Genomic DNA, 25,669 nt, shown 5'->3' on the forward strand with positions numbered 1-25,669 from the left:
TGTATAATATTTGTCAGCCAGGGCAGAGAGGCTATTTTACAAGATAGAAAAGGAGAAATCACAAAAAATGATGCATTGGTCACATTGTGTGTTTTACTACATGGGTCATCCCAGGTTTTAGAGAATATACACATTTATAAAAAGTATTTCTTTTCTCTTTAGAGATTTCATAAAAATGTTATGGTTAGGAGTAAAGGTTAACAGCTTTAAATGTAATAAAAATAGTAATAATAATAATAATAATAATAATAATAATAGTAGTAGATTATGCACATTTAAGCACAAAATACAGCCCCTAAAGTCTTTTTTGGCTCCTGGAATTCTCTGATTTCTCACACTGACACTAGGTTTCTATAAATATATTGTTAAGTCACCAGCAGCTCTCTTCCCTATTTTACCCCCTCAAGAACTTGTCTTGTTTTTCTCACACTATTTTTGTCTTGCTTATGAAATCCTCTTGAATGTCATGAAATATTGTTCCTTAAAAAGTTAACATTGAAGATACAGTGTTTCCACCAGGCTTCTCTGGTCTGTAAATATTACTTGTGGGAGTCACACACATATCTTATATCTGGTGTGTCTGCATGTGTGCAGTGACAGGAAATAGCAGAATAAACTGCCATTCCTTGATTACCTATTAACATTGTGTGAGAATGAAACATCAGGTCTAAGGCACATGGCCTGTCCTTCCTTCATAAAAAGTGGAAGTGTGGTCATAATGCAACACTGAGGTCATTTCAACAAAATTCAACAAGTGTTTGTGTTGTGTGTCATCCAGCAGATCATCTGGAGGAGTTAATATTTTCTACTAATTTACTATCAATTGTGTCATTACTTGATGAAATATGTGTAGTTATTGTACCATGACAAACAAATATGATTCATTTTGGACCAATATTGACAAGGATATACAATATAATAAACATGTTCTAATGTATTTATGTTACCATTTCAGTGCTAACAGTCAAATAACAGGACTAAAAGGATACATTGCTTGTGAGCACAAATTGTGACAACAAACATCCTCCATATTGTATACAGAAAAGTGCAAATATAACACTGCTATATTGTTCAGTTTGTTGAAGCTTTATTAAAAAAGGAAAAATGACCCAGACAGTTACAGAAAACTGAGAGATTTAACATTTTAAAGCAGCCAAGGTGAGAATTATGATCATTTCATTCATAAATATCTACAAAAACAGACAGAGGTACAACTCAATATACAACGTATACTGTACAGAAAACACAGAACATGACAGACTTTTTTCGTAACTCCTTCTAAGCCAAATTACTTAAAGGGCACAAGAAAATATCATTGAGACTCTGTGTCAATGTAATCTAGTATTCTCCGCTCAGACACATTTGACACACAAACACACAGACACATTCAATCTGTGTTTGAGTGTTTTGAGGCTTGCAGTTGGCATCTGACGGTAAAAACAATGAGTCAAAATGTGAGTGAAACTGTCCAGAATTGTATTACGTGTGCTGCGGGTCAGGATTCAGCAGGTGAAGACTGGCTTGGTGCGCCAGTTTCGGGTGCGGAGCTGAGACTGGGCTATGTCGGCCAGAGCGCTCTGGATCTTCTCCAGCAGCATATCGCCACGGTAAACCACATCCTCCAGACGGGCTGCTGCCTCGTGGTTCTCCTCTTCCAGCTGCCGTAGACTGGCCGCCTGACGAGAGGTCACAGAAAGTCAGATTCATTTAGAGTAAAAGGTCTTTAAAAATCAAGTTGTGGTGCAAACAAGCCCCAAGCTTCAGCCCTTAACACTAAACCACCAAGGCTGCACCCTTTGTCCTAAGCCTCATTATTTATGTCAGAGGGTTATTAACCTCTAACTTGCCTGATGATGTGACAATAACTGCAACCCTCAGCAATGACAACACACACTATGAGCCAAACAACAAAGTCTCTCAGCCATAAAATACCTGATTTAATGGCTGGTTTACCTAGATAACAGAAAAACGTACTTACTTACACTGAATACTGTGGCCAGCTACTGTAAATATACAATACATATGTTGCTGATTTTTGAAGTGAAGTAAATACAACCCCTGCAACAAACATACATTAAAATGAGCCTTTGCATGAGCTATTGTTATTTTTATTATATGAACTTAAAAAAAGACACACAAGACCAGGTAAAAACCTAGTATATGGCTGGACTGAGTATGGTCAATGTGTGAAACTGAGGACTTTCAATGGAGAGCAGCCAAAACCTGCTTGACGACATAATAGGCAAATTAGTATATCCATTATGTCATTGTGTCATATTTGCATTCTGTCTGATATCAGCCATTTTACCCGTTTGCATCTCTTCTCGTCTCTGTGCTCACACAAACAAAGCTGTTCTCGTTTCCATGTTTTCTGTCAGACAACAGAACAAACATGAAAGAGTGAGTGAAAGACTACATGTTATCCACCAGTCACTTCCAAACCTTTTCCAAGCTGCTGCTCTGCACTGCTGAAAGCCTGATTTTATAGCTGAGACGTCATCTGATAAAATTATCATACACATAAGTTAAAGACAGCGGTGATGCTGTGATTTCAGCTTGTATTTAAATGTAAAATGATCACTCAGAGAGAAACACATCACTTTGTTATGATTTAAAACGGAGCAGATGTAAAGGAAGTGATTCTCAGGTGTGCACACAGTCTCTTGGGGTGTGACCCTGCTGCTGAAAAATTCACTTATTAAATGCTGTGCACATGAAAATGTTTGCATTGAAAAAGGTCTATTAGATTGGTGTGCTACATTGGCTGTATTAACACCATTCATTTATAACACCAACACCAAGGTATCAAACCACACCATAGTGTGTGTGTGTGTGTGTGTGTGTGTGGATTAACTGAATTTTAAACAGTCATCTATGTAATTCTAAAGAAGAACCTTGCCATACCAATACAAGACAATATACAGTCTCAAGGTACAGAATAATAGTAGGAACTATATCTGTATATGTATGTGTGAGTTACAGTATGGTCCTAGATTTTAGTAATGTATGTTTTTAAGTTATGCTCTAATCTTTCTCTTTGAGTGCCCTTATGTTTGTTTTGTGATTCATTCATGACTTGGTTGCTTTTTCCCATCAGGAACAATAAAGGGCTGTCTGTTGGCAAGAGCTTCAGACATCATGCGCCTCTTTAGCACAAAAGTAAACTGAGGATATTCATGAGCAGTATCCTCATATGGACTTCTAATTTGAAGTGAGGAACTAGAACAACAGCAACTATATTGATCTTCCCATATCCTTAAGTTATTAACAGAACAAATCTCTTATAGCCGAGGTCCTTATTATTCTAAAGCTCAAACAATGTAATATAGGAGGTGTATTTGTGCTGGAAAAGGTCATTTGCATCTCTGTGTTGCATTCAGCTGTCTTGGGAAACTTCCCATTCATAACTTCTAGGTGATGTAAAGTTAAAAGTTAACTTAAGAGGAAACAAAAGAATCAGTGTCATCTTCATCATTGTGTGCTGATATAGAACACTAAATGTTTTGAAGTGTGCAGATTCCACTGATGTAGTTTTAAGCTCATGTATCTTTGAATCTAGTGACAAACAGTAGTGTTAAAAATATGGGAAGTTATATAAACGTGTAAATAATATAACTGCAGAGTCTTTATCAGAACTTAAACTATACTACATATCATTAGCTTGTAAGAACTTCAATAGCAGCTTCTAGGCATCTTCCAATAATTAAAGAGAAAAGCAGCTTGAAAACTAAAATCATTTGGTTGTTTATTTTAAACCAATGAGCAGTCATCACTCTGCTTTTCAGAGTCAGGAGCTGTTGGTGTAGGTATCAGCTGGTCCAGCATTCACCTGGCTCCCTCTATTGGCTGAAATCTAGAAATGCTAACTGGACTTTGATGTGTCCCCTCTTAAAGGCTTTTGGACACTTAAACCTAAGTCTCTCTAACAGAAATGTCTCAGAAAGACTTCGTTCAAACATGACTGGAAAAACTTCTGCCGAGTTAGACTGCTGTTGTAACTATTAAGGATAAACTGAGGATAGAAATGATGGAAGGATGCTTTTGTGCATGCTCACCTGCAGAGCTGCTGTGGACTCCTCACTGGGCAGAGAGTCAATTAGTACATCCACATCTTTGGCTGTTCTGGCTATCAGGGCAGCAAATAGCTGGGCATATTCTGGACAGAGATAAAAGACGAAGAGCTGAACCCCAATACAAAGTACAAGGTTAACTTTATTGTCACTCAAAATAATACATGTGTTCGGCACAGTAGAGTGTAATTGTGTTTACTCCTAATTCAATTTGAAAATAAAAATACAAAAAACAAACATGCAACGATAAATACTTTTTCTTATACTTTGTAAGTCATTAGCAACAAGTAGAAGTGGTAATATTAAGGAAGGAGGTATGGAAATATTAACAATAACATTAGGAAAACTCTAAAAGCTAATAATGGAAGATACCAATTGAACATAGGAGGAGATAGATAACTGTGGGATGACGGAGAACTGTTAAGGAGAAAGGTAAGAAAGGGGGAGATTTACAGTGTGGGTTCAGAAATATTAAATACACCTATATTCAGTTTAGGCACATGATTTTTTGTTATTGTTCTAGAAAGTTCATAATATTGTGCTGCATATACTTGATGCAACTCACAGGTACAGTACATTTGTGTCATTTTGGACTAGTTATTGCTGGCAACACCATCAGTTTCACAAGATGGAGAGGTAAGACTTACTGAATGAGAAAATAGAGAAGTAAATAAAGGGATTATAGCTTAAATAAGAACAAGGGAAATACCTTCGGTTGGGTTTGCGGGCTGATCCTTATTGATAGCCGTCTGGATGTTACTGAAGGAGGCAGGAGGAGCACATTGTTGCAGGACGCCGATGGCGTTACAAAACTGATCTGCTAGCTGGACACACAAAATAATAATTCAATCAGTGTGGATTACACTTGTATTCACGGAAGATAGTTGTTGGCGCTGACAGCCAGCCACCCGTTCACTACTTTGTAATTATGCGTAAATATGAAAATTTAAAATTTCCTGTAATTTAACACCGCAATACTAAAACAATTATTTAAGAGTGCAATATAACCTGAAGCTGAGCTTGTTTCGTATACAGGCCCCTGGTCGCTAGCTACCCAGTGATGTAGCAATGTTAACAGGTTATTGAAATATTCGAGATACTGCTTCGTAGTAACTACTAACTTCAAATGTTATAACCAGCGAAGTTTGTCATTTACGTGGGTGACTATTTTAACAACACTGTCGTTTAAAAACACTGACATTTACTTACCGAGTTAACAGCGTCTTGAAGCTGTGTTAGCCTGTCCGCCATATTTTCTGTAATGTAGCGAAATCTCGCTGTCGCTTTTCGCGAGAATGTCCTAATAAAATAAAATCTCGCAGTAGTTGACGGGATTTTGAAGCTTGGATGGCATATTGTCGTTAAGATTAGCTGTAGGCAGTCATAATAATCTCAAGGCTGTCTTTACAGCCAACGAGGGGGGTGCTCATCTCATTGTGTTTTAAAAGAGAACAGAGCTTCATCAGAGCTTCTGATTGTTACTACTTGATGGGGACCACTGTTAGCCTGTAGCTAATGTTAGCTACCAAACATCAACAGGAAGCAACGGGCTAGCTAAATTCCAATGTCCTGCACTTTGAGTTCTCCAGGTACACCACTTTATTCTTCAACTAATTTCCAACCGTGTATCATAACTATTTGAATGGTAGTCAGTCAGATAGACCAGCATGTTTGTAATACGAGTTTTAATCCGATTTGCATAACAGCTTTAGTGTGGTTAGTAAGTCAGCTAATAAGATAGCAAACACTTCTGTTTGTGCAGCTGGTTGTATAATGTTGCTCCTAGTCAGTTAACTGAACCACAAAGATCGAGTGAGTATTTGTATTTACGTTTGCTACAGTTAAGATAAATATGGCTCACTAGTAACTAAAAATATCAGTTACAGCACGGTAATGTTAGCTTGAGCGATTTAGCTGACACAGCAGCTGTCATCCAAAGTGTGACGAGCTGAGCAAAGAGCTAAGTAGCACACAGTGAGTTTTTGGTTAGTACTCTGATAAGTTGTATATTTTTACTTAATTTTGAACATGATTCGGAGCAATTAATGTTAATTTTATTTTCCTTACTGACTTACTTGACACAGTCTGGGGAAGTTTCAGTTTCTGTTGAGATCACTCTTTACTTAAAGATAGAAAATGTGTGAGGGATAGATGTGCTTTATCTAGCCCATTTTATTATCTGATATAAATGCCTGACTAAAGTGCATAGTACAGGCTTACAAATGTCAATAGAGCAATCCCACTGCATTAAATTGATTGGTCTGTGGGCTAACTTGGAATCTAAATTTATTACACAGACTTATCTCTAAATAGCAACATTATAAATTATTATTATTATAAAGATACCCACTCTCTTCTTAAAACTAGAATGCTGCTGTCATTAAACTTTCATGGCCACTTGTAATGATGGCTTGTGTTTTCTCAGGCATGAACTGTACCTTAGAGAAGGTTTTGGCAGATGCCAAATCTTTAGTGGAAAGGCTTCGTAACCATGACAATGCTGCTGAGATGTTGATCGAACAGACAACATCGCTCAACAAGCGAGTGGAGGCCATGAAACAGGTAAGGTGTCACATAATGCTTGGTGCTGATTAGATATGAATGAACAAGAAGATTATTCAAAACTGGTTTAACAATCAGTTTGGTTCAGCACTAATTTCCAGTTATGATCTATTTAACAGTTTAGACTGAAAAATTCCAGTTGCTCATTGGGTGTTGGTTTGGTTATTTCTTGTTGGCAGTACCAGGAGGAGATTGACACACTGAACCAGGTTGCACGACATCGGCCTCGTTCCAGTCTGGTCCTGGGAATCCAGCAAGAAAACCGTCAGATCAGAGAGCTCCAGCAGGAAAACAAAGGTTGGTGAATGGAATTTTGTGCTTGTGCAGCTGAATATCTTACATAGATATTCCAGAATGAGCACAGAAAATATCAGTATCTGTATAAAGTTTAGTGTGACATAAAATCACACATCCTTCACTTAAACAACACAGGTATAGGTGTTTTTGGGTTGCACTGTGGTTCGTTTAATCCATGGAAGGAGTGTTTTTTGCACTGTCGTCTCCTACACAAACCAAACCTCTTTTCACTCTTCCTGCAGAGCTACGAACGTCACTGGAGGAACACCAGTCTGCATTAGAGCTCATCATGACCAAATACAGGGAGCAGGTGTTCAGGCTCCTCATGGCAAGCAAGAGGGACGACCCCACCATCGTGACTCAGCTGAAGGAACAGCACACCACGGTTAGTAAGGACCAGATGTTGCTGCTGCTTTCTCAGTTGACTGTGGTCTGAGCAAAATCTCAGCAGCTGGATGTACTGTCAATTCAGGAGCAACCCTAGCCTTTTATTGATGTATTTATTTTTTCCTTTTCTTTGTAGGAAATGCAGGCACACATAGACAAGATCAATGAAATGGCATCTGTGATGAGGAAGGCGATAGAGGTGGATGAGGGGAGGATATGTGAAGACGAGGAGAGAATTAAACAGCTGGAGGTAAAAGCAAATGCACTGCCCTTTTGCGCAGTTACTGTCATCTGTTCCAAATACACAAGACCCTTGTCATCAAAATGAAATTCTGATGTCGGGTGCAGACCTCTGTCTGTGATCAGAAGTGACCAATCAGACGTCCAGAGGCACATATCCAAAACAGCCATGAATTGTTCCATAACATAATAGTTTAAAATCAAATTCTCTGAATAAGGAAATGTGTGTCCATCAGGTCCACTGATTTCAAACGACATGTAATTTGCATTCTTATCATGCAAATTATGACTCAGATAACACCTGGAATACATAGTCATTCTTTGAGAGGATGTATGACCTGTATTTTCTTAGAGGTTTATTACATCCATAATGTGTACATGCAACATGAAAGCAGACCAATGTGTAGCCTTCTCATTAATGCTAAAATGCTGATTGGACAAGAGCTTCCATGAAAATGCTGGAAAAGACTGGAGGTCCTAACACAGAGTCCAGCTAAGGTTACTCTGGCCCCTTCCTGTCTAAGTGCCTATGACAACAGTGGAGGCGCCAGAGAAGACCATCAGTCAGTTTCTTTGGAGGTGGTTGGGGCTCCTTCAGAGCTTGAGGAGTATTTCCCTGTATGGCCATTCCATCAAGCTGCAGCTCCCCATCAGAGGAATTCAAAGTCACCTGAGCCAGGGAGGTTATGATGTACAGACTCCTCTGATGTTAAAGTGTCTTTGGCAGGAGTTCTTGTAAAGACCAGAGGGAAGCGGCAGCCACAGGAAGCTGTTGACAGCTGTGGCATAACATCTTGGTGGGCGCTGTGGCAGTGAAATGAATCAGAACGGTGATGCTCAGAGCCTGAAAACCACAACACTAAGCTGAAAGATGCTGAAGTGTTCCATAGAGCTGAGTGATGATTCTCTGTGGGTTGATCACTACGAGCCACACCTTTCCTATTACACAGTCATTAAAACAGTGTTAATATAAAATATTGACTTGTGTAGATTTAAATTATGCACATGCACGGGATATTACTGTTTATGGTAAAAAGAAAATGCACATTCAGCCATTACATCCTTTAACTGCTGTTAGTAGGTGATACTGCTGCAATTTTAAAATGGTTTGGAAATTTGAGAACAAAACACCTAAGTCCAAAAAAAGTCCTAAGTTTGAAAAGCCAATAATCACTGCAGACGTTGGCCGATCAGACATTGTAATGGGTTTTGTATTAGTGGTGGTTATGTTTCATGTGAATTTATGGCTCTATATTCCTGTGTCTGTGTTTCAGCTGGAGAACAGTGGACTTCGAGAGCTGCTGGGAATCAGTCGCGAGGCTTTCCTCGTCCTAAAGCGAGAAGACGCATCAGAGAGCACGTCGCTGTCGCCGCTGCTGACCAGCGCGGACGTCAGCTTACGAAAAAGTTAGAGCTCAGGTCACTGCCCAGCCCCCTACCCACCAACTGCTGCCACTACTGTGTACAGTGTGTACAGTCTGTCACCACCAACCACTTCACCTTTTCACCCTAAAGACTCTTCCAGTGATCCCCCCCTGCTCTTCTGGTGCATTTGCGGCATCATGCTATAGAGTTGCATCCCCATCTGGTGATTCAGACACAAGCAGTCACACCTTTCTTTCTTTCTTTCTTTCTTTCTTTCTTTCTTTCTTTCTTTCTTTCTTTCTTTCTTTCTATTTGTTGGTACTTCTGTTATGTTTGCTAATTTTGCCAGCATCTATGAGTCTGTGGTGCCTGCAAGGTTTTAAAGTGTGAATGAGTAAAAGAAGGGCTTGAGTTAAAATAAATCTGTAAACATAAAACTGTCTCTGCAGAGTTCATATGGGTGTAATTTTGCTTTCATGTCTGACACGGCACAGATTCCCATGTTTCTGGTTCTGTTGAAGTGGCCTGCACAAATATTCAACTTCTCATTTTCACTACTCATGTTATTGTTGCATATTGTCAACAGCAACTTAAAAGCAGGAATAGAAACCGTATCCAGCACAGAGGATATGCTGTAACACCCAACTACCCCCTCTGCTACAGAGCTGTGGTGAGCCAGAGGAATTGTGTTAGAAACGGTTCCTCTCATATGACTGTGTTTATTTTAATAGTTGAAAAACTTTTCTGCAAATGTTACAAATCAAGACCAGCAGCCTTTTAATAATAATTGTGTGTACATAAAATAAGACTTGTTTGCATTAATGAGTTTGATGTTGTGATTGGTTATGGTCAGAGAGTAGATGTTAATAAAGAACTCCCACTCTGCCACTGTTTCCAAAATCCACAATTTTCACTTTAAGACCTATGTCACGTTTTCAGTGTAGTGGAGTTAGATATAAATGGCATGCCATTTAAAAAGATACTAAAAACTAAGTTATAAACGGAGCAAGAGGCTGTTAGCAAACGTCTAGTTTGTTCAATTTTATTTAGTTGTTGCTGGTCAGTGAGTCATCTTCAGCCACATTAACGATCTTGGAGATGGTTTAGGGAGGGCACGGGGCGGTATCGCGGGACAGAGGGTGCAATTCTCGCGGAAGCATCGCATCGCTGTTAGAGCGGCAGGGAAAGAAGGCTCCTCTGTGAGAAGATCTCTCAGTTCAGTCAAGCATGTCGCTTTCGCGTTTGCAGGGACATCTACCCAAACACAAGAGACTGCGAGGCTACCAGTGACTTTACTTCCAGGCAGACTGAAGGGTTTTGTCGTCAAACAGACCAAGCAGAGGAAAATGTCTCGGTGGATACGGTCCCCGCTGCTGCTGCTGCTGCTCCTACTTCTCTCGATGTGTGAAGTTCATGCTCAAGGGGAAAGTGAGTTACAAGATCAGGCAATTTTATTTGCTTTTCAGAGTTCTAACTTTATTTGTCTTTAAAACGCATAACTGGGGTCTTATAGTGGGTAACTGTTTAGGAAAGGAAGGTTAAAGTTCGCTTTTGGATTCCTAGATACTGTGCTCTGCATGTAAATCACTGAAGTGTCACTCGCCTTATTGTTGTGTTAATATTTTAGATTCTCACGAACAGACTCTGCGTCAGATGTTTATTTAAATGTACTGTCAGTCCCATACCTAAATTATACTGAAGTGAACTAATCATGAGGTTTGAGAGGTTTTAACATCACATATATTCGTGTAATGAGATTTCTGAAAGAAAAAAATACAACCTGGAAAATGTTTACTCCTGTAATAATTATAAAGGGATATTAGTATGATAGCACAGTTTATAGATTATATTCAGTCAGTGTCCAATTTACGCTAATGTATTACAAGAGTAGCATTACATAAAAGGTGTGATTTATCTGGTGAAAGTCAAACAGTAAAAGTTCATTTAACACAATCTAAATTTTGAATCATATGAGGGAAAACAAATGGTAGGTGTTGTCAGAGAGTGTGATAGTGAAAGAAAGCAGATGGCTGATGGGTAAAACGAAGATAAACAGGTAATAGTTATATAGTTTGACATCATGTGGAAAGTTCTGGATCACAGCTTTAGTAACCAATGATCTATGCCAGTGTTAATTATTCAGAGTTTGATCATGAGTTTCCACTCCTAATTTTCTCCTTGTCAGGGTGGAAAAGCTTCTGAAACAGCACTGAGAACATCACGGGACACTACACTCAAAAACTGAAATGAAATAAAAATTCATTTAGTGTAAAAACTTCTGGAGGACACTGACTGGTCGATCTAGTTAATGTTTGGCCAATGTGAGACTATTTGGGGTGTAATGATTCTGAAACTGAGACCAAAGCTGCAATAAAAACATCCATAACAATACAACAGGACAGGACGTAGGTAGGTAGCAGGTCAATCCTGAGCTGGAGTCTGACCTGCAAACACTGTGTATGGATAAGGCAGCACTTGTGACCAACAACAAATCTAGTGCATTAGTACATTAGCTGTAATACATTACATTCTTGCTCTTTGTATGAGAGACAAACATGCAGTATGTCTCAAATACAGAAGGCCATACATATGATCCAGGCTCTGTGCTTTACACATTGCTAATGAAGACAACAAATGCTGAATCAATCAGAGTGATCAGCAAGAGATAAACAGTGAGGAAAGTTCATTCTGACAGTGATAATATGAGTTCATGAATAGGACACTGATCAGGGTATGGACTAAATGATATATGCTTGTGGGAAAATTTTGCTGTTAAAGTTGCAGTCATTGTGAAACTTTTTCCCCCATGAATTGCAAAGTATACTATTGACAAATGTTTTAGAATGACACCGTTGATTTAATTATCATTGTAGAACTACTTGCCATAGATTTCTTAAATCTATTGGTCAAGCTCCATATGCTTGCCAGATCAAATGGTTGGTTAATTGTGTAATCATTTGAAGTGGTTATGGTATTACACAGCAGATCAAGTATCAGAGCATCTCTGCACATTTCACTTAAACAGACAGCTAATTATTACTTAAGAGTTAATTCATCCATAGTTAAGGAATCATTTATATAAAAATATAGAACAAATGGAAAAAAAAAATCAGTGTTGACGTAAGCAGATGATCAGGGGAAGATATGCTTTACTGTTACTGGCCTGTCCAAAGGTCCTCGGATAAAAGCTGAAGATGGTATTTGATGGCATGTAGGACTGACAAATTATTTTACTACAGTTGTCATAAACTTTAATACATATACAGGTTCTGAAGTGCTTTAGACTTTTAAATGAACAGCTGATATGTTACTAAAAGCTTAACCCTGGTCTTTGAAATCTGTGCAATATTGAGCAAGAGTGCTGTACCCCGTCTCTTGCTGAAATTTAATCCATTGTCCACGTCTAAGTACATTGACCAAAAAAAAGCCCAGCTGGTTTACATTTCAGCAGATGTTCACACTTGCCAGATACACTGTTGCTCAAAACTGCACAGATTCCAAAGAAAAAAAAGGCCCACATCCAAAAATATCTAAGTTATTCTTTAAAGTCCAGTGGCTTTACAGGCCAGAAATTATTATTACAGCATAATCAACCATAACTCTGATAACTGCATGTTTAAATGGATGTTTACACATCAAAGCATCTTTCAGTATTTTAAATTAGAACCCAATCCGTCAACACAGAGAGTTTTATTCAGAAAGTTATTCAGCCTTTTTATGTAAGATTCCTCTGATGTGCTGCTGAACTGGTTTTACGTTGCCTACTTGGCTTAGCACCAACTGTCAGAGCTGCTGTTTGTGATGTGACAGAATTTCCTGTGCACATTTGCCTTGTCACATTCAGCTGCTGTTGTTCTCCACAGTAACACACTGAAACATGAAAACAAACTTAATCTCTTTAACTAATTATTACGTGTGTCGACAGGCTGAGAAATGGCTGGCTTGTGAAATTGGAGTGATCATGTGAGAGAGAGAGAGAGAAAAACAATGACAAGGAAAAAACACATCACATCACATCTTTTTATCCAGCTGCTCTGCCTTATGTCCAGAATCATCTTAAATGATTGAATGTTTGAATGACAATCTCAAAGATTTCCACTGAAGAGCTTTAACCTCACCTTCAAGAGCTTTTAGCATGCTAGCAGGAATGTATGTATGAACTTTCTTGCCTGTAACATTATATACAGCCTAGGGTATATGGTGACAGTGTAGCGGAGTGATTTACTGTATATTTCACACACTGCAATCAATCCACTACAGTACAGCCATATGATTTATAGAAATAAATGGGACTCTCCCCTCTCTGTCGCAGACCGGGTGATCTTCCTGCCGGGAACGTTCCAGAATGTGAGCGTCTCCCACAATGAGACGGTGCAGGCCATAGTGTCCAGAATCCCCCCGGAGGTCGCTTTCGTTACCCTGCAGTTTCACACGCAGCACCGCAACGCCACTCTCTCCTACACCAGGGTGAGAAAGTGCTGATTTACCTCTAACAGTTTCACAGCAGTAAACACTTGGTAAAAACCAGTAACAGGCATGGATGTGGTGAACCTGATGTGGGTATGAATATTCCTCTCAACCTTTTCTGATTTGACTGCCGCAGTAAGACTTGTAACAGACAGCTGGCAGACAATTTTTTTCATTATCTGCAGAGTATCTGGACTGACTGTCACTATAATATTATGTTAATCTAAAGGAGAAATATCATAAAATCACTGTTGAGTAGCTGCTATGGAATGTATCTTACTATAGGACATGAATGAGAAAGTTGGATAAAGTTAATCTAACTAGCTGCTGGTTGTAGCTTCATATTTATTGTACAGACATTCAGAGTCTTTAAAGGTGCTATATGTAAGTTTTTGCTATCACCACATTGCCAAAGTTAGCATTACCAGCTGTTTACTTACCAGTCTAGAAGAAACATTGTGAGTTCAGTATCAAACTTCATTCCTTTCCTTGCTAACCTGCTAACCCCAGCCAGCCCATCTTGTCACTTTCTGATAGCATTTAATCATGTTTTATGCAGTCTGGCTGAGTAATATAGCACATTTTCAGCTACCTTCATGAATATATTTGCTATAAACAATAAAAAAAAATGTATGTACACATCACTGGATTAAATAGGCCATTTAATGAACTTATTTAAGATGAAGGACTGATTGTTTCTCCCCAGACTAGTTAAATATTTGTTTGTCTGGGGGATGGTGGATTGCTGCAATGAACTAAAAGTTTACAGATCTGTTGAACTGTGATAAGGCTGATGATATCAGTAGCCAAGATGGCATCTTATCTTTGTTAACTGGCATGTGCTGGCATGTTCTTTATGGGTTACGGGTGGCACTGAGCATGACATTTTGCTGTAAGTGCGATGACGTTCACTGATGTTAAGAGTTTAAGATGTTTAATTTTCTGTTAAATGAGAAAATCAAATGTATAATACATTTCTTCAGTATTTCCACATCCTTAATTGAGTGATTCTATTTGGTCACGTGAAACAGTAATAAACTGTGAAACTGAAAGTATGCTTCATAGTGTATGAGCAGGGAGTCTGATTAATGAATGAGGCTTTGTTAGCAAGGTCGTCTGACCCTCTGAGAGAAGTGGCAGTCAGCTGATGTACAGTGCACTGGTCATGAGCAGCAGATAGGGTGGCCCCTGAGGGAAAACCTCCTGGCCACGGTCCCAGAAGTCTCAGGGGACAGCTCTGTCTGGGTTCAAGTCACCCAGATGGGCATGTAGCCTAATTTAGTTTAGCTCTATTTGTCCTGGAAACAGAAGAAAACAAGAGAAAAGAAAACAAATTTGTGTGATTGATGACTTTCTCTGTGGTAGAAAATGTCTCTTCCCCGAAAAAGAAGAGCCTGTGATGCAAACGAATGTCACATCCTGACATGGAGCTGATCATTTGCACCAAAGTGTCCAAATCTAAAAAGAAAATTCACTGTGAACTCGAGGTGTTTTTTCCTTTTTTTCAGAGATAGAGGTTAATAAAGAGTGAGCATGCACTATGCACTTTAGTTTCCTTTATATTGTTATCTCTCTAAGTAATTTCCTTTTTCCTTTTATTTTTGTCACTCTTGCTCACAGAAAGGGTTAAACCACAAGAACCGTTATTTATTTTATCAGCCATTGTGGTTATTGCAGCCCAAGCTGACTGTCCATTTCTTCTTCTGGTTATTTTAACAAACCAGTGAAATGTTTAAAATAGAATGTGGAAAGTTCTGGCTGCTACTGAGCTGCTAACTCCACACACCTATGATTATAATGGTCTGAAGTTGCATGTATCAGTGCGGCATATTAGATAGATTCAGTGGAAACCACAACAAATGGAGTGTCACTACCCACTCCAGCTTTCTCTGAACACTGAAGACTAGTGTTATACAGTGGAGTTATTGTAGAGCAGTAGGACTGAGAGTCATAGTATGTGGGTACAGTGCTTCGATGCTGACAGGCTCGTCGCACAACCAGTAAGTCAGCATTTTGTTTACTTGAAAATACACAGCATCTAAATACGTGCCCTGAAAATGATATCTTGCCATATGCTGTCTGTCACAGTATCACCATTCTGACTTTGATATCAAATCTAAGTGTAATGTCTTCGCAGTTCAGAGTAACAATAGCTCCATGGTACATAATATACTTCCATGGAAAACAAAATACACAGTGAGTATTAATACCCCAACAGATGCTCGATTGTAGTGAGCAAGCGCACAAGATTAAATTAAAAAAAAAAAAATCCTTATTAGAGTCGTCTGTTAATCTGTGGTGATACAGGTTTGCCAGATTTTATTGTCTGATTTTATAAGCATTTTTATATTTTTTCATGCAGGCCACAGTGACTTTGTTATCTTTTTCTCTGGTAACATGCTCCTGTTTTTGTGAAATAACTTGCTCATGTGAACTGGGAGATTACCACTTCAGGATGTGGTGTGCTGTGACACATTTATATTTTTGACTCATTGTGCTGTCCAGAAGGCACTCTTATTTTCTCGCTATCTCACTAGTTATTATGATCATACTTTATACGGTATGTGTTCTTGCATATTATTTGTGAATCTGCTGACCGTTTGATACGTCTGTGTGGTTCAGATGCCGGGCCTGGGTCTCTCTCTGACAGCAGTGGACTCTGGCCTCCTGTCAGCTCTCCAGCCGGGCCAAACGACCCTCTCGCTGTTCCTGTCTTCTCCTGACGGTGACACGGTGGCAGGCACCGGGGTCATCCTCCCATTTTCCAGCACTGGTACGTCATGAACACTCCTCTGGACGTTAAAAAAAACGTCAGCGTGCTTCCCCTCTGATATGTTCGATTCAGACTGCATGAGAAGTTAGAAACAAGGAAGTTGCACCCTTCTGCATAGACCTGATATTTTTGACATGAAAACTGAAGTGTCAGCTCTGAGTTGATTGTGATTTTGACTTGAGGAAACTCATGCAGATGATGAGTGAGCTGAAGCACTGATTGTTGATGGTTACTCACATCCTTACTACAAGTCATCCTGACAGGGAAGGGTTCCTCTTAGCCTTTTTTTGTTTTGTTTTGTTTGATTTGTCTTAGCCCAATGAGCCCAATGAAATTTCTGCTGATAAATATGTCTGTTCTCTGTGTTTCAGACCCAGTCCCTGGAGCTTGCAACATGGAGTTCAACCTTGAAATCGACCCAAATGTCTACATTCGCTACAACCTCTACGAGACCACCATCCGCTTTGCACCAGCAAATTTAGGATATGAGAGGTAACGCACCAGACTGAGTGGCATCATCTGCCCAACTTCCTGTTCAGCCTGTTCAGCCAGAGGCAGCGATAACTCTGTACACACATGACATCTGCCAAGACCTGTTGTCAAACCGCCACACACTGATCTCATGCTCTCTCTCAAACAGACACACACACAGCCTCCCCTCCTCCTCCCCTACTGTGGCTGATAGTACTCACTTCATTTTCTCAAGAATGTCTGTGTCGTAGAGCTATCCTGGGTCAGACAAACAGAGGCCTCCTTCACTTGTTAAATAATTTACTGTTGTGTCATTACCTGCCAAGACTCCAGTCAGCTTTTGTTTATCACAATTAACTTTTGAGGAAGAGAGGGTTTCAGCATGTTTTGCTTTTAGCTTTCACTTCTTTATCTCAGTTGTTGTTGTAATTTCGGTGCACAGAGTAGAGAGATGTTTCCAGAGAGATGGCGTGCCTGACTTGTTTCACTCATGAATATCAGGTGAGGAGTCCACTTGATGGCCACACCTAATATACATCCAAGCCTGAGCTGTGTTACTGTGTTTAGTTACAAACTAAAACTATGATTTGGATATACACAGTATTAACATGGAGTAAAGATACATGTGCATATAGCTACTATACAAAAAGTACAACAACATATCTTCAGTATATCTCTCTTTTGAAATGATAAACTACATGTCCCAACCACAGATCACTTGAATGAAAATTGCACACCCAGCACGTCAGACAAAAGTGCTGTAGTTTACGGGTTTCGTTTGCGTATTCACTGCACATGCTCAGTGCTGTTTTTCCTGCTGGCTCTGCCCACACGTTTGGTTGATAAACGTTACATCGTGATGAAAAAAATGTTCCCAGGCTCTGGGAAAGTTTTACAAATATATAACCAGAATAATGTCTTGTCTGTGCATTAAAAAATAACTGTTGTCATGCTGCATAAGTTAAGAGCTCTGCTCATTATATTCATATCATTGCATTAGCAAAATCTATACATCACACACTGCATATACAGTCAGTTAGCAGTTTGTTGGGTACACCCAGCTAAAGCTAATGCAGCTTCACCTATGGTATTAGGCTGCATTAGTGTATTCTAAATGTGCAGATGACTGCAGAGGAAACAGACAGAGCGTCACTCCTGACAAACTGTGTCAATACCAGATATAATCAGTGATATTGATCAGCTACATGTGATCATGAAGAGACTCTGTACATCGCTCCATCATAAGTCACACTGACATTTGTTGGCAAGTGTCTTGTATCATTTCCTGTTAGTACAAAGCAGTCAAATAAATTCACATTTATCTGCTGCCATGTTTATGCAGTAGATGCATGTGTGAAAACGGATGTACTCAATACATCTCATTCACATAAGATCTCTAGCACGGGTAAAGCTGTGGGTGTCAGCATTTACACACTTACACACACAATGCACCAATAAACCACTGAATGACAAAGAATGACATTACATCAGAACCAAAAGATGTTAGGTTTCAGTTTTAGTATCCTCACACTCCACACTCACACCTTGTGGTGTCAGTTAAATGACAAACATGTATATCATATAAAGTTTCCATGCAGACACTGATACAGACACTTGTTTACCAAAGCCAGGGGGGTTTCTGGTCTGAGATGAACTCTGGTCAGGAGAAGAGTCGTGAACCATTGTCTCTAAAAACATTTTCTCAATAAGTTAAGGGCACATGAAAAAGATACTGACTTTTTCACTCACTGTAAATCACACTCACAAAAACACAGAGGTTTGAACTGTCGCTACTGTCCCTGCTCTCCACCAGGGGTGCAGTTCCTCCAGTCTGCGACGCATCGACTGGGAGCAACACCCGCTGGCGACTGCAGTACGACGTCTACCGGTACTTCCTGCCTGAGAACGACCTATCAGAGCGCAGCCTGTTCAGTGGCATTCAGACCGTGGCTGATGTCCAGGGCATGATGGAGAACGGCAAACGCGTAAGCACCACGAACATCTCAGCTCTGCTTTAATAATGAGAACAAATAACAGACACATACATAAATGTCTCTCCCGCAGGTCATGACGTTGTTATCGTCAGACCTGAGCACGGCCGTGTTCAACTCCATCCCCGGGCAGGGCGTCATCTACTCAGTCATCGTCAGAGACCCGCTGCTGAACACCTCGGCCTCCTACGTCCCCGTCCACACCTACGCCTGCAGCTTCACCTCCACTCTGGACAGCTGTCAGACACTGGGTGAGCTCCTGTGTGATTCCCCTGTTACTGTTTGATTGCTGCAGTGCTGGATGTAATCTTATATGTGTTAGATTTATTACACACTGCATACTGTATCTTACAAATTGCATGTTGGGGCTGGGTGACATGGACAAAAATGTAATCATGATAAAAGATTTCTTATCGATTGCTATCAATAACTATAATAATTCAATTTGACAAATCATTATTTCTCTCACGTTTAAAGGCAGATTTTTGTGATATAATTGTGATAAAAATATTTTTATTGTGATAATTATAGTTATTGTATCTTCAAGTCAGTATTTCTGAGTCATGTGATCTTCAGGTTTAAAATACTGAATGTAATGTACAATGTTTGTAATGTTTGTGTCAAAATGAATTCTCTTACAGGAAGCTTGTTCCAGAGGTAAAGTGACAGCAGATAATAATTTCTATTATTCTTTAATTTTCAGGAAAGATATCTACAAAAGTTTTTTTCACCATCACTGGCTTGGCGGGCCTGTTTGTCTGCTTCTTTGGGCATCGATTCTTCAAATGTGGTGAGTAGTTTGACATTTCTTTATATGATTTTAGAATTGTGTTATCATCATCTATATTTTAATGTTATTAATATGCCACTGCATAGGAACTCGTGTATACAGAATACGTTTAGTCATTTTTAGAATTTAACTTTAAATCTAAATTACTATGTGAACCAGAGTGAACTGAAATCTTTGTGATTTTAGCTGAAGCCTGTTTCATCATGTTCACTAATTCTGAAGGCAGCAGTGGAAACTGCAGAGGAAGGCTCTGAAATCACTGCAAACAAGAAGCTGATGTCTTCACCCAGTTCATTTTCCTGAACCTGATTCACAAAACATTCTGTAAAGATAATTAAATGAGTTCCACACACTGGTTCTTACTGGTTTGACTAAAACCCTCCTCAGTGACAGTTCACTTTACGGTCACCAGAGTAGATTAATGAGGTCAGAGGTCAGGTCAGGTTTGTACATCTTAATTTCCTCCTAGAAACTGACGCAAACAGAAGCAAAGCAGTGGCATGGTGTTGACACAGACCAACAAACGTGACGGACGCCTGTACTCAATCCCATATTTCTTTTTATGCATTTAAAAAATGAACATTAACATGAGAAGCTCGGTTTATGAGGCTCCAGCAGCTGCTCGCCTCTCATGTGGTGATGCATGTGACGCAGAAATGTATTTGTTCCAAACTCAAACCCATGACTGTGCTCTGCCTCCGCTGCCAGTTAGCTGAGATAAATGTGAAAATACCAGAGTTAGAGGGTGTGATAACAGTATGTCTCCCTCTGAAGAACAGTCTTTATCCTGGAGCGTGTGGTTTCATCTGGTTCCAGCAGCTGAATTTTCAGGAGCATCAGTGATGTTTGTGTAGAGTGCAGTCTACATGTGAAATACTATGATATTTAAAGTTACTGAATTTTCTTTTTCCTCTCTGTTCCTCTCTTTCTCTTCTGTTTCTCTCGGTTTCACAGAGTTGTTCTGCATGGGATTTAGCTTTACAGCGTTTTTCTTCTTTGTGCTGATCACAAGGACCACAGAGCTGAACTATGACAGTGAGTTTTTTTCCATTTCCATCGTTTACCTGTTTATTCTGACACGTCATACGATTTAAGAACAACCAGTAGTATCAGAAATACACTGCTACATTTCATCCCAAATAAACTGACTGGTCTGTTTCTCCTCCCCGCGCACAGTCTGTCTGACCCTGTCGGCAGTGATCGGCGTGGTGGGCGGGGTCCTCCTGGTGATGAGCTGGTGGCGTTTCGGGTCAGTCATGGCCTGCGTCGTCGTGGTGGGCCTGATGCTCGGCTTCCTCATCGCCTCCACCGTCCTCTTCACTCCTCTTGGTACGAAAAAAAGTGTCAGGGTCCCCAAAGCCCTGTGAAAAAAAAAGTCAGTCATGGTCCAAATGTTTACGTGCTGGTACATTGTGTGTGTTCCATCTTTCTCCAGGCGACATCGACGTGTTCAGACGCTCAGATGTTGTTTTCTGGGTGACGTTCTGCTGCATCATGATCATAGTTCCACTCTTCTTCGTGCGATGGCCCAGAGAGGTAACAGATTCAACACTGACACCACAGCATGTGTGGGATTTTAGTTCTTCAATTTGGTGCCATCCAGTGGTAGAATTAAGAATGCCACTGTGCAGCAAAGTAAAGACAGTATTAGCACAGAAAAGCTGTACTTAACAGTTTAGCTGCAGAATGAATATAGTAACTTGAGCTGATTTGGCCCAAAACAGGCACATTGGTATGTTTAAAGGACAAGTTCAACATTTTGGGAAAACATATAGTACATGTCTTATCCATGTTTCAGTTTTAAGTCAATGCCACTCTCATGTCTATATGTTAAAGGGTAACTCTGGTGTTTTTTTAATCCTGGCCTTATTTGTTTTTGGGTATAAATCATTGATAGGGACAAATATCTCTGGAACTGGTGCAGTATTGAGCAGCAGCTGTTGACAGTTGCAGGGTAAACTAAGGGTCAACGTCCACTAAAGTGATTGTTTTTGTCACTGACTGACAACATTACCTTAACAGACCTTTTTATTAAATAGTAAGATCCTGTTTTGTTTAAACAGAAACATTGTTGTATATTGCTACAAGACTCCATTGACAATAACAGTTTTTTTAATTGAACTGAACACAGGAGCTGCTGGAGTACTGTTTGTGTTATTGTGAGGTACTTTCATTTCTGTAAAGGGTCTGAATACTTCCTCCACCTCTGAAAGTCACACAGTAACACAAACAGACTCATGACTGAGGCAGTGATATTCCAGTAACTAACTCCTGTGGTAAAATGACATGGGGAAACAGCTAGCCTCGCTCCGTGTAAAGGTAACACAATTGGCCTGCTGGGGCTTCTAAAGCTCACTAATTAACATATTACATCTGAAGTTTACACAAACAGGAATGAAAAAACATTAAGCTGTGGTTTTATAGGTAGTTGCCTGCAGTGACTTTTTCTTCTTTCACTGGTTCACTGGGTGCCTGGCACTTTTACAGTGACGACAAGTCATCCAGCATCCAGCCAAGATATAGGCACGGTGCGTACTGTAGCTCCAGGGACAAGCACAAACTGCTAATTGATTCCTGATTATACCTTTTTTTACTCAGGGAGTCACTTTCACTTTCTATGTTCCAGAAATGCCCTGATCACAAAATGAGACAGGAGAGTAGTGTTGATTTTTCTCATGAAACTCTCCTGTCAAACTCTTCCTTTAATAAGATAAAATTCACTAGATTTTTGTAAGTTTTGCAGCAGTGCTCCAGTGATTCATTGTGAAAAATACAACTGCAGACATGAACAGAAAACTCTTATTTTGAAGTATGTTCTTTTTGTCGTCCGTACTGCTGCAGTTGTTGTGTTTCAGCAGCGATCAGCTAAACACTGACTCTAAATTTGAACTGTTTCCTGTTTCTCAGGGTAACATCACCACATGTGGCATTGTCGGTGCTTACGCTGTGATTCTGGGTGTCAACGCCTACATTTACACCAGCCTCTCCTACATCACGCTGAACATCCTCAAACGCTTCCTCAACAACAACTTCAATGCAATGTTCACTGACGTGCCGTTCCAAACCATTGGTGAGTTCACAACTGAAATCAAAACTGAAATATTTAAGTCACATTATTGGACAATTTTAGTAATTTGTCTCTTTCTTCCTCTTCTTTCAAACAGACTACATCATGATCACAGTGTGGGTGGTGCTCGGCGTCTGCGGCATCGTCCTGCAGCTCTACCGCGAGCGCTCGCGGCCGTTCTTCCCGCCCAGCCCGTACCTCATGTGGCTGCAGGAACGCGAGCGCCGCAAGACCAACGTCCTGGACCCGAGCCACCACTTCCCCTCGCTGCCCAACCGCTTCCTGGCCCGCGTGCAGCAGCTCACCAGGCGCATGGAGCCGGCTGGAGAACACACGCCTCTGCTCCTGTGAACCCGGAACGCCCGGTCTGAGTCTGAGCTGAAAGGAAGAATATCCCTGTGATGCATTTCTGACCTGCTGCAGAGTTACAAGGAAACCAGAGAAGAGGAGTGTTGTTCCTCATGACTGGTGCAGGGATTTGACCCCAGATCAGCTAACTGAAAGACACTGAGGGGGATTATATCACTGACATTCTCCTGACAACTAACGCCAGTTTTATTAAACACTGAAACATTTTAGCTGATCAAGATCCTCGAATGTCTAAAGAAACTAAAATGTAGGTGCTGATGCTTCGTGGTACCTGTCGCTTCTGCTCATTTTACTGTTTGCACTGAAGTCACAAACTACTAATGATTTACACAGCGAGGCATTGTATCTGCGGAGAGTCAGATTAATACGACCAACATTGTTTTTTAAGGGTCAGAACAAAGTATTTTATATCAAAAACTGACACAGAAATGCAGTTTTTATGCTTTAGTCTTTACGCAAATTACAAAGGAAAACAGTGTTCCTCCTCTGTAATCACTCGGAACATTGTTTTAACTTCTGCTTACCTACACCTGACGGTCCGGTTAGTCGTCTTGTACTTTGCACACCTGATTTTAATATATTTAAATGTTCTTGGTGTAACTGTGCTGATTAATGTGTCAATCTCTCACCTGCGTGCCGTGACTTTTCTCAGGGTTTCACACTCAGCTTTTAGACTACGATGCACTGAGACAACTTTGGAAAACTTTGACCTGCTCTCTCTGCCTGTAGATGTCTGTCAGTATTTTATGTAGCTACGAGCTGAACCTTGTGGTCCCCTGACTTTTTTTTTTAGAAACAAAAACACCCAAAACAATATGCAGACATGTTTTTTGAAAAGGTCAATTGTAATTTGTAATTTAACATTTTTGATATTTAATAAATTCCTACAGGTAAAAGCCTTTCTTCTCATGGTCGTGTTTCCAACATACAGTCTCTTTTTAGCTCTGTGTTTGGTGGCTACCAACTCCTGTGCAAAATATCTGGCTCTATAGCTGCTAAATGCTCCACTACTAGCTTGTTGCTAACTGTCTGTTTGCAGCTAGCATACTGGGGGATTTTAGCGCTTTTGCCAATTAAAAGTAGCTGCCTGCTGCTGGAAATGACACTGATGAGAGCAGTGAGAGTCAAACAAAACCAGAAAGTTTTAAAAAGCTAAAAGACTCTAAAATGCTCCATAGCTGATTGGAGAGTATCATTTCTGTGTTATTTTTGGTTTACTCACTGCAGGCTGCTCCTTTTGTAGTCATTTGGTCCAGTATTAATGAAAATAGTGATTTTAGGAGCTTCAAAGTTATTTCTGTTTGTTTGTCCCTGAAAAAATCTACTTTGGTTTTAAACATTATGGCCACCCCTGCTTTTTCACTGTGGGGGTTGGTATCTCCTGTATGGTTAATTAAGTTGGCTCTGGCCTCAGTAAACTAATCAGCACAGCTGCACCTGGTTAAGCTAACGAGCCTCCTCTACTGTTGCTGCATGACACAAACTTAAACATAAAGTATGGAATATCTGCAATGATTACAAAAATACAATGACCACATAAACGCAGAAAGAAGAACAAAGTTTTACAGATTGAATAAAGCTTTTTGTTTCTTGAGGTGATGTAAAAATGATGTCTTTGTTTTTAGTTTGAAATATAAAAATAGATTTTTTCCTTCTGTCTCTATTTAGAATCCAAGGTACAATCATCAAAACCAACTCAACCTGAATGCAGTGTTTTATTACAACCACTAGAGGGCAGCACAGCACAGAGGTGCCCTTTAGAGGATTACTGTTGAAAAAAGACTTGCATGCTGGAAATTGGAAATACTGGAAATTATGTGACATCACTGGACTCAACTGTACTAATACCTATGACTAAATTAAATTCAGGTTTTCTAATGAATTATTCAGAATTCGTGTCCATTACATACCAGTCAGCCCAGAAGAATTTGCTCTCGTAATGGATGCTCCCAATGGATGATTCCAAACCCTTACAAACTCTCCACACACACTGATCAGCCACAACACTACAGCCACTGACAGGTGGAGTGAATAACACTGATCATCTCATTACAATCATCCAGCACCTGTGGGACCTCCCTAATATTGTGTAGGTCCCCCTTGTGCTCCCAAAACAGCTCTGACCCATCAGGGCATGAACAGGGGACCTTGGGGGGGTCAAAGTGTCAAAGCAACATCCAGATTAAAGTCTGGACCCAAGTTTTCCCAGCAGAACACAGTATTGTAACAAAATGATCAATGGTATTCACTTCACCTGTCAGTGGTTTTAATGTTGTGGCTGATCAGAGTATATGAACTATATAGTTGTCGAAGCACTGAACCTTTTTTGTTTTTCATTTATTTATTTATTTTTTAAAGTTTGCACTCCTGGTATATATCTGCTCTTACTGTTTGTTATTGTGGTTCTGTGATAAAGTATGTTTGGTTTTTCCTGCCCTAACAAACCCAACATAAGCATGAGGGAGGTGCATGTTTAAACAGTCCTGATAAGAGGTCTAATCAGACTAATTAAATAGAATCACCTGTGTGTGTTTATCACAGGTGGTGCAGGACCTGCAAATCATTTATTTCCTCTACTCACTTTTACTCTCCTGCAGTCTAAATTGTTAAACATTAGATTAAATGGGATAATGTCAGATGCCTCTGTTTCTGTGTGTTACTGCTCAGAGCCAAACAGTTTTTTTTTTTTTTTTTTGGTCAAATACTTTGAGGACTTTGTTTGGTATCCAGGTTAAGACAGTTTTAAAGCTTTAGAGAAAATGAACAAAAACATTTGGAGCTGAACGCAATGTGAAACAGTGAAACGTGTTTAATGCGACA

General features: G+C 39.9%; 3 protein-coding genes and 1 long non-coding RNA gene across 5 annotated transcripts; 2 read left to right on the top strand and 2 right to left on the bottom strand.

Moving 5' to 3' along the window:
* Window positions 1–1,065: 1,065 nt before the first annotated feature.
* med21 (mediator complex subunit 21) lies at window positions 1,066–5,406 on the bottom strand. Of its 2 annotated transcripts, XM_018684324.2 has the most exons (5): window positions 5,280–5,406; window positions 4,780–4,894; window positions 4,056–4,156; window positions 2,309–2,371; window positions 1,066–1,676 (listed from the first exon to the last, which is right to left on the bottom strand). In XM_018684324.2, exons 1-5 carry the CDS (start codon window positions 5,319–5,321, stop codon window positions 1,503–1,505), a joined length of 495 nt encoding a protein of 164 aa, XP_018539840.1. In that variant the 5' UTR covers window positions 5,322–5,406; the 3' UTR covers window positions 1,066–1,502. The 2 variants fall into 2 exon arrangements, with proteins under 2 accessions (XP_018539840.1, XP_018539841.1); XM_018684325.2 differs by lacking the exon at window positions 2,309–2,371.
* Window positions 5,407–5,509: 103 nt separating this feature from the next.
* On the top strand, window positions 5,510–9,358 carry fgfr1op2 (FGFR1 oncogene partner 2). The gene is made up of 6 exons (XM_018684323.2): window positions 5,510–5,659; window positions 6,496–6,632; window positions 6,812–6,929; window positions 7,172–7,314; window positions 7,453–7,566; window positions 8,831–9,358. Exons 1-6 carry the CDS (start codon window positions 5,635–5,637, stop codon window positions 8,966–8,968), a joined length of 675 nt encoding a protein of 224 aa, XP_018539839.1. The 5' UTR covers window positions 5,510–5,634; the 3' UTR covers window positions 8,969–9,358.
* A 691-nt stretch (window positions 9,359–10,049) lies between these two features.
* tm7sf3 (transmembrane 7 superfamily member 3) lies at window positions 10,050–23,748 on the top strand. Its single transcript, XM_018684322.2, has 12 exons — window positions 10,050–10,349; window positions 13,234–13,388; window positions 16,011–16,161; window positions 16,533–16,653; window positions 18,446–18,617; window positions 18,697–18,874; window positions 19,327–19,413; window positions 20,368–20,448; window positions 20,590–20,742; window positions 20,849–20,949; window positions 22,321–22,483; window positions 22,578–23,748. The coding sequence occupies exons 1-12, from the start codon at window positions 10,268–10,270 to the stop codon at window positions 22,829–22,831; spliced, it is 1,698 nt and encodes a 565-aa protein (XP_018539838.1). The 5' UTR covers window positions 10,050–10,267; the 3' UTR covers window positions 22,832–23,748.
* LOC127143520 (uncharacterized) lies at window positions 20,678–25,454 on the bottom strand. The gene is made up of 3 exons (XR_007814998.1): window positions 24,760–25,454; window positions 22,679–22,858; window positions 20,678–20,774 (listed from the first exon to the last, which is right to left on the bottom strand). It is a non-coding gene; the product is annotated as an uncharacterized LOC127143520 (long non-coding RNA).
* Window positions 25,455–25,669: the final 215 nt, after the last annotated feature.

The sequence above is a fragment of the Lates calcarifer genome, linkage group LG18, assembly GCF_001640805.2.
Source record: "Lates calcarifer isolate ASB-BC8 linkage group LG18, TLL_Latcal_v3, whole genome shotgun sequence".
Classification (NCBI taxonomy): domain Eukaryota; kingdom Metazoa; phylum Chordata; class Actinopteri; family Centropomidae; genus Lates; species Lates calcarifer.